This window comes from Sapajus apella, unplaced genomic scaffold, assembly GCF_009761245.1.
Source record: "Sapajus apella isolate SASKATOON/1434 unplaced genomic scaffold, GSC_monkey_1.0 scaffold92, whole genome shotgun sequence".
In the NCBI taxonomy this organism is placed as follows: Eukaryota; Metazoa; Chordata; class Mammalia; order Primates; family Cebidae; genus Sapajus; species Sapajus apella.
This window is the reverse complement of record NW_022437032.1, coordinates 5,178,049-5,187,138: the sequence shown is the minus strand read 5'-3', so window position 1 is coordinate 5,187,138 and position 9,090 is coordinate 5,178,049. Positions and strand designations below refer to the sequence as shown.

The 9,090-nt window shown below is 50.3% G+C and overlaps 1 protein-coding gene across 3 annotated transcripts in view; it reads right to left on the bottom strand.

Moving 5' to 3' along the window:
• Window positions 1–7,546, bottom strand: part of RIPOR3 (RIPOR family member 3) — a 104,356-nt gene extending 96,810 nt beyond the window's left edge. For all 3 annotated transcript variants that reach the window (XM_032256007.1, XM_032256009.1, XM_032256008.1), the window contains exon 1: window positions 6,556–7,546. In XM_032256007.1, the coding sequence (XP_032111898.1) occupies window positions 6,556–6,558 (3 nt within the window). In that variant the 5' untranslated portion in view covers window positions 6,559–7,546. The remainder of the gene's footprint in view (window positions 1–6,555) is intronic.
• Window positions 7,547–9,090: the final 1,544 nt, after the last annotated feature.

Sequence of the window (9,090 nt, the reverse complement as noted above, 5' to 3'; positions counted from 1 at the left end):
AAAAAAAAAAAAAAAAAAAAAAAAAAGGCCCTACCTTCAGGAAACTCACATTCCAGCAGGGGACACTTAAGAAAATAAGAATATGTGGAATAGTCCAGAGAGAGATACAATGGCCACTGGGACCAGGGTGGAGGAAGTGGAGGTGACAGAGAGCTGTCAGCTTCTGGGTACAAGTTGACAGGGGAGCCAACAGAATTTCTTTTTTGTTCATTTGTTTGTTTTTGAGACAGGGTCTCACTCTGCCACTCACTCAGGCTGGATTGCAGTGGCACAAACATGGCTCATTGCAGCTTCAACTTCCTTGGCTCAAGCAAGCCTCTTGCCTCAGTTTCCCGAGTAGCTAGGACCACAGGTGCATGCAACCACACCCAGCTAATATTTTTAAATATGTGTGTAGAGTCTTGTTATGTTGACCAGGCTGGTCTTGAACTCCTGATCTCAAGCAATCCTCCTGCCTTGGCCTCCAGGTGTGAGCTACTGCGTCCAGTGTAGAATTTCTTTTTTGCTGTGAGTGTTTAGGGGTTAAGAAAGTTTGAGACCTGGTTATAAAGCAGAGACACGGCCATCCAAACTGAGCCCTTCTTTTTTTTTTTCTTTTCCCTCACCCTACCCTGAGCCCTTCTTAAGAGCTGGTGAAGGGATAGAATTTTTTTTTAAATAGGCTGGGCACAGTGGCTCACACCTGTAATCTCAGCACTTTGGGAGGCCGAGGCGGGTGGATCACCCGAGGTCTGGAGTTTGAGACCAGCCTACCCAACCCTGCAAAAACCTGTCTCTACTAAAAATACAAAAATTAGGCATGGTGGTGTGTGCCTGTAATCCCAGCTACTTGGGAGTCTGAGGCGGGAGAATCGCTTGAACCCGGGAAACAGTGGTTGAAGTGAGCTGAGATCATGCCGCTGCACTCCAGCCTGGACAACAGAGTGAGACTCTCTAAAAAAAAGAAAAGAAAAAAAAAAAAATCTGAGCTCTTCCTACAACCTTCTAGGACTTCTGTGATGTGGGCATTAAAATGAATGTTTTAGGTCTTCATGGGCTCATGGAAAAATGTCCAGAAGACCTGTCAGTTGAAAGAAGGAAAATGCAGAATAAAATGCATACGATCATCCCAATTTTGAAATTAAAATTACATAAAAAAGAAAAATAGGAATGGGGTGAATGAATGGCCTGAAAGCATAGACACCTGGCTCTTAACGGGGGTGACTCAGGGTGACTACAGGAGCCACTAAGGTTTAAATTTAGGTGCGCCCTTGCTACTTCACAAAACAATAAAAATGCCTGTTTGGGGCCCGGCAATGTGGCTCAGGCCTGTAATCCCAGCACTTTGGGAGGCCGAGGCGGGCGGATCATTTGAGTTCAGGAGTTCAAGACCAGCCTGATCAATATGGTGGAACCCCATCTCTACTAAAAATTCGAAAATTAACCAGGCATGGTGGCAGGCACCTGTAGTCCCAGCTACTCTGGAGGCTGAGACAGTAGAATTGCTTGAACCTGGGAGGCAGAGGTTGCAGTGAGCCGAAATCGCGCCACTGCACTCCAGCCACAGTGCAAGGCTCCATCTCAAAAAAAAAAAAAAACGGGTATTTTTAGTTCTCTTCTAAACTGCTGTGGGCATGGCTCTCCTCTTGTTTCGCAGTTGCGCTTCTCTTAGCTAATGTCCCACCTGGGCCTCCTCCTTGGCCTAGACTGCAAGAGAGCGGAACTTGGGAATGAGAAATATTTTCCTCTCGCGCTTGCTGGCTTAGGCCCTCAGCAATGGAAAGGGCCCACCTGGCTCCTAGAGTTTCTAAAAATAGCAAGTTGTCTGAACTTTCCTATAAGTTTGGCTTGGCCGCTCCTTTGACTTGTTCCAAGATGCCATTTCTGTTAAAGCATCATTCGCTGTGCCTGAAAACAAAGAATGGCAGGAGAGAGACCTGAAACGGAACAGGACTAACTGGGAGCCGTCACGGACGGACTCCAGAAATGCCCCGCAAGTGCAGACACAGAGGCCACAATGGAGAGGGCGTCCCAAGGCCTTTGTGGCTGGTGGAGCTGGGACCCAGATGCTGCTGGTGTAGACAGGATCTCTACCCCACCCGATATTTCAGCATCCTGAAATATCTAGTGCTAAGGGCAAGAAAGAGGAGTTTGGCTGCTGGTTTGTTTTAAGCTAGAGGAGAAAGTTGAAAGATTTGCATCCAGGCTGAGCGTAGTGGCTCACCCCTGTAATCCCAGCACTTTGGAAGACCAAAGCAAGTGGATCATGAGGTCGGGAGTTCAAGATCAGCCTGACCAACATGGTGAAACTCCATCTCTACTAAAAATACAAAATTAGCCAGGTGTCATTGCGAGCTCCTGTAATCCCAGCTACTCAGGAGGCTGAGGCAGGTGAATCACTTGAACCCAGGTGGCGGAGGTTGCAGTGAGCCAAGATGGTGCCATTGCACTCCAGCCTGGACAACAAGAGCAAAACTCGATCTCAAAAGAAAAAAAAAGAAAAAAAAAAAAAGACTTTCATCCAAAGCCTATGCCTGGGGTCTAAATTCCTTTGGAAGAGGGCCAAGGACTGTTCAGGAGAAGATCTTTGACACCCTGGCACAAGCACAGATGCTGTGGAGCCCATGGTGTGCGGGCAGAGGTGTAGCAACCAGCTCTCCAAGGGAAAGTGAGTGTGTGGTGCACATGTGTGCATGGGCAAGTACATATATTTGCATATCCACACACACGTGTACTTTGGTTTATTATAAATTGTATTGATGTAGGCTGGGCACAGTGGCTCACACCTGTAATCCCAGCACTTTGGAAGACTGAGGTGGGAGAATCACTTGAGATTAGGAGTTCGAGACCAGCCTGGCCAACATGGTGAAACCCCATCTCTACCAAAAGCATAAAAAATTAGCTGGGCATGGTGGCAGGCACCCTGTAACCCCAGCTATGCGGGAGGCTGAGGCAGGAGAACTGCTGGGACGGAAGTTGCAGTGAGCCGAAATCACGCCACTGTCCTCCAGCATAGGTGACAGAGCAAGATTCCATCTCAAAAAAAAAAAAAAAAAAAAAAAAAAATTGTAGTGATGTAAAGAATGTGCCCCACACAATTTACAAATAAAAAAATAAAAGTTACAATACTCTTTTTTTGTAAATATAATATAATCGATTCATTCACAGGTAGCAGTTTTGTTGATTTTTGCCCTCAGCAAAATCTGTAATGAATCTATGGTTACAATTGATCAAGAAGTGTAATTCTTCAGAAATACCAGTTAATATTTTCCTTTTTTAAAAAAAATTATTGATTGATTTTTATCTTTTTGAGACAGTGTCTTGCTCTGTGGCCCAGGCCGGAGTGCAGTGGTGCGATCAGAGCTTACGGCAGCCTCGACTTCCTGGGCTCAAGCAATCCTCCCACCTCAGCCTCCTGAGTAGCTGGGATGACAGGCACACCCCACCATGCCCGGCTAGTTTTTTCCCAAATTATTTGTAGAGATGGGGTCTTGCTATGTTGCCCAGGCTGATCAAACTCTTGGGCTTAAATGATCCTCCTGTCTCAGCCTCCCAAAACTCTGGGATTACAGATGTGAGCCACCACACTTGGCCTTGATTACCTTTGATTTTCATATAATTTATTTAATTATAAGCTCATATAATTTAATTTGTAACAATGGCTGTGTTTAGCATCCAGTTCACCTCATTCCTAAAAATCTGTCCATCAGCTTTCACAGCTGGTACAAGCTGACTCACCACCTCTCTGTGTGGGGACAGCACGGCTAAGAACATCGCCGAGCTGAGGAGGAAGCCAGTCTCTTCACATCTGCCCAGAACCCAGGGCATCTCACCTCAGGCACTAAACACTGGGAAGCACTGGGAGTTACAGAGCCGGCACTGTGGATGCTGTGCTGGGCAGGGAAGCTCCTCCAAATGGCCTCAGAGGAAACAGGAAGCAGGAAGGACAGACAAAACAAGAGACCAGGCCGGGCACGGTGGCTCACACCTGTAATCCTGGCACTTTGAGAGGCCCAGGCAGGCGAATCACCCGAGGCCAGAAGTTTGAGACCAGCCTAGCCAACATGGCGAAACTCTGTCTCTACTAAAAAGTACAAAAATTAGCCGGGTGTGGTGGCACATGCCTGTAATCCCAGCTACTCGGGAGGCTGAGGCAGAAGAATTGCTTGAACCCAGGAGACAGAGGTTGCAGTGAGCCAGGACTGCACCACTGCACTCCCCCCTGAGCAACAGACAGAGACACTGTCTCAAAAAATAAAACAAGAGACTGGTTTGCGAAGCACGTGAAATACCCTTTTGGAGCTCCCCAGGAAGAACTGGGGGAGCACTGACGCTCTAATGGGGAAGGCCTCAGCAACCAGTGGGCATCTGGGTGAAATCACTCAGCACAAGATCACAATACGCTTTCAACAACCCATTAGGCTCCTCAGAAGCTGCAGGACCATAGTGTCGTTATAACTGACACCCGTGCCGATGGTACCACAGGCCATCAGTCCTCCCCAAGCCCGCCTTCATTCCGGCCTCTCCAGTGCCTTCCTGGACTTCTCTAGGGAAGTGGCCGGGTGATTTTCCTCCTCTCTAAACTTCTTTTTATTTTATTTTATTTTTTTTGAGATGGAGTCTCCCTCTGTTGCCCAGGCTGGAGTGCAGTGGCAGGATCTCAGCTCACTGCAACCTCTGCCTCCCCAGTTCAAGTGATTCTTCCGCTTCAGCCTCCCGAGTAGATGAGACTATAGGCACATGCCATCACGGCCAGCTAATTTTTGTATTTTTGGTAGAGACAAAGTTTCACCATGTTGGCCAAGCTGGTCTCGAACTCCAGACTTCAGGTGATCCCTCTGCCTCGGCCTCTCAAAGTGCTAAGATTATAGGTGTGAGCCACCTCACTCCAAACTTCATCTTACTCTCAGACACCCTCACCCAGTTCAGAATTTAAGTGCTCTTCAACCCAACTCATGGAATTTTGGCTGCAAAGAAGTTTAGAGCTTTCCTAAAATAATCCCTTTGTTTTTAAAGATGAGGAAGCTGAGAGAAGGGAAGTGACTTACTCAAGGTCACAAAGAAAATCCAGGGTGGAACTGGGTAGGGTAACCAATTGTCCCATTTTACCTGGGGCTGGGGACGGGGCTTCTGGACGAGTGGCTCCCAGAGCCGAGACCACAACTCAGGGCTGACTTGTCCCCAAGGTGGTGGGGGTGGGGAGGTATGGCGGGGGGGGGTGGGTGGGGGGGGTGGGGTGGGGGGGAGGTGGAGGCGGGGCAGTTCACAGCCAGTCCCCAAAAGGAAAGGAGGCCTGGATCAGTACAGAGCTGCTTCGGGATGGAATTTTCCAAGGGAAGAGAAAAGAAAAGGCCACATCTGGGTGCTGGGACCTTTCACTCTGGCCCATGCCTGGCACCCCAGGGATTCCCCACCTGCTGTGTGTTTTCTGGCCCCTGAGTGTAACCTGCATCCTCCCTTTCCATGCCAAGGAGAAACGAGCTGACTTTATCAGTCCTCTTATCTCTTGGCCGCTACCAGCCACAGCTGCAGGGATATATATGCAAATAGCTTACGATAATATTAATATGTTATTCCCCCCTGGGAAGGCATGTGGAAAGCGTGGTGCGTGTTTCACAATTCTGTTTCGTCCAAAAACGCTGCACGGGCCCAGAATGATTTGAAACAGATTTTTTGCAAAGGCAAAATAAAATTGGAACAAAACCTAGTTGAGGCATATGCCGCTTTCCCCGCCCCCAGCTCTCTCCACCACTGACATATTAACTCTCTTCTCTCTTGCCCCGGGGAGCCTCCTACAAGGCAGCCAGTCTAGGAAATTGCATCGGGCACTCGTCATTCAAGCCTGGAGCCCCTGCCCCATGCCAGGGCAGCCAGTCCCCACCCTGGGCTGACACTTCCTTTAAAAGGCTGCTTGCCATGTCAGCCTGCCGCTCCTTCTGCCCCACCACGGCCTCCCTCCTGCAGGTAATGCTCCATTCATACCTCCTTCGCCTTCACCCCTGCTGCTTGGGATAATTGCAGAACCATGGAACACAGAATACCAAATACAGAACACGGGGGGCGTGCAGGAGAGTGTAGCCAAAGCGAAGTTGGAAGAACCTGGGTCTTATTCTCGTTTCTGCCACTGATGGGCTGTGTGACCTCAGCAAGTCACTTCGATTCTCTGGGTTACCGTTTCCTCGGTGTACAATGAGGATACCAATAATACCTACCCCACAGGGGGCTTCTGGGGATTTCCTGAGCTGACAATTCAAAAATGTCTGTACAGCACCTGGTGTATAGCAGATGCGCAAGGAATAGCTGTCATCATGAGAGTGTCTTAAAGATCACCTAGCTCAACCACTGTTTTAGCATTGGACACATGGAGGCCTGGAGAGGGCAAATAACTTGCCCAAGGCTTCACAGCACGATACCGTCATCTCATCTCAGCCTCAACCCAGGTTCCCTCCCCTGGCCTTGGGAGCTCCAGGTGGACGGTGGGAAAGGGGCTGCACCCTCCCGTGCCCCCAGCTCCAGAAGTCTGTCCGCCCAAGGCAGCATCACGGCACACATGGGGATCAGTCACATCACACTCACCATTGAGCAGGTCTGGACACTCAGGTGCCGTCCCGCCTGCCTCCTTGCAGCTGCCTTGCTTTCTCTAGTGCTACCAACAAGCGTCTGCTCCCATCTCGCCAGGGACTCCCGGACTCCAGCTAGGGCTCGGCAAAGTCCATCCACGCTGGCCACCAGGCGCCCGTCCCACTCTGGGAAGATCGCCTTGGGGACCTGCTGCAACCCCAGTCTTCCTTCTGGTAGAGGGAGGCCGGTGCTCTGCCGGGCTCTGATAATGCAGCAGGGACTCTTATCTGGCCTGTGTCAGGGTGCAGGCGGCCGTGGAGCTGGGGTTCCAGGAAGCCCTCCTGGGGCCCCCCAGCGGGCCCCGCTCCCCCCCGGATGCTGCCTGCTGGACGCTGCCGATTGCCTGTCAGTGTCACTCCCAGCTCTGCCGGGGGGAATTCCATGCTGGTCTCCAGCAGGCGGGGGGCCCCCACGCCTTCACGTCCCACCCCCCAACTCCCATTTTGGCAAGGGGACTGGGAACAGGCAGTTAATTTCAAGTCCACACAGCGTTTGTGGTCGTGTCCTGAATCCTCCACGATTAATCACAGAGCATCTGATTTCTGCTTTGCCTCAGCGAGGGGCGGAGGGGACGCCTGAAAGTTTCTGTTTACTCCATTCTGCACCGGGCTGTGCGCTAATCACAAACAGACTGGGACGCAGCCTGCTCTCCGAAACTGCTCTCAGCCACCCCTCCCTCCTCTCGCCCTTTCCTTCCTTTTCTTACCTTGTCACTTTCCTCCGGCCCCTTCCTCACTCTTTCCCCTTTCCCTCCTTTCTTTCCTCTTTCCCATCTGTCCCCCTTTTCAGTCCAGATCTGATCCATTGCACACCCTTCCTTCCATCCTGGGTTTCCCCGAAACCCCTTTCCCCCTCTGTGCCTCCCACTTCTCCTAGATTGAGAGTCAGCTTGGTTTCTTTTCTTTACATCCGTTAGTGAGGGTCGGGCTATTTGTTATGTTTCTTTTCTTTTCTTTTTTTTTTTTTTTTTGAGACGGAGTTTCGCTCTTGTTACCCAGGCTGGAGTGCAATGGCGCGATCTCGGCTCACCGCAACCTCCGCCTCCTGGGTTCAGGCAATTCTCCTGCCTCAGCCTCCTGAGTAGCTGGGATTCCAGGCACGCCGCCACCATGCCCAGCTCATTTTTTGTAGTTTTAGTAGAGACGGGGTTTCACCGTGTTGACCAGGATGGTATCGATCTCTTGACCTCGTGATCCACCCGCCTCGGCCTCCCAAAGTGCTGGGATTACAGGCGTGAGCCACCGCGCCCGGCCCTTTTCTTTTTTATAACTTAATGATATCAGGGTTCGGGGTAGGCGCTCGCCCCACGCCCCGTCGCACTAGAGTGTGTGCGACTCCTACAAAGTTAACAGCTTCTCCAGGTCAAGGGGTGGGATCCAGCTTGGTGATGTGCACGGCTCCTTTTGTCCACTTCACACGTGTCGGCTTCTGATTCTGCTTAGGGACCAACCCAAGAACAAAGCAGCCATTTACCGCCTCCAGAGGAGAGGCCAGCGGTGGCACAGCCAGGGCCTTGAACACCTAGAAACGAACTTCTCTCTCTCTCCCCTTGGCTTCTTTCCATTCTGCAGCTAGGGAGGAAAAGAAACCAGAAATAAACAGCACCAAAGAGCAGGAATGGACACCCCTCCCCACTAAAGCGTACACACAGACTCTGAAGGGTAATTTGGCAAGACCTCTGAAAACCAGAAATGAGCATCTCCTACCAGCCAGCCCATTGCTTATGCCTGAGCACAAGGAGGCAGGCACAGAGAGGCTTGCTGAGAACCCTTTATCATAGGAAATGATGGGAAATAACTGAAATACCCGTCCAATCGTGACTGCTTGAACAACATGCGAAAGATATGGTATATCAGGCAGCAGCCTTTTGGTTTTTGTTTTCTGAGACTGAGTCTTGTTCTGTCACCCAGGCCAGAGTGCAGTGGTGCGATCTCAGCTCACTGCAGCCTCTATCTCCTGGGCTCAAGTGATCCTCTCGCCTCAGCCTCCCGAGCAGCTGGGACCGCAGACACGAGCCACCACACCTGGCTAATTTTTCAAAAACATTTTTTGTAGGGTCAGGGTCTTGCCATGTTTCCCAGGCTGGGATAAGGCAGCAGGGTTTTTTCGGTTGTTGTTCTGATTTTTTAATTTTTAAAAATAAAGACAGCCAGGCACGGTGGTTCACACCTATAATCCCAGCACTTTGGGAGACCGAGGTGGGCAGATCACAAGGTCAGGAGTTCGAGACCAGCCTGGCCAACATGGTGAAACCCTGTCTCTACTAAAAATACAAAAAATAGCCAGTTATAGTGGTGCGTGCCTGTAATCCCAGCTACTCAGGAGGCTGAGGCAGAAGAACCCCTTGAACCCAGGAGGTGGAGGTTGCAGTGAGTAGAGATCACGCCATTGCACTCCAACCTGGGTGACAGAGGGAGACTCCTTCTCTAAATAAATAAAATAAACAAATACAAAATAAAAAATAAAGACAGTGTCTCAATATGTTGACCA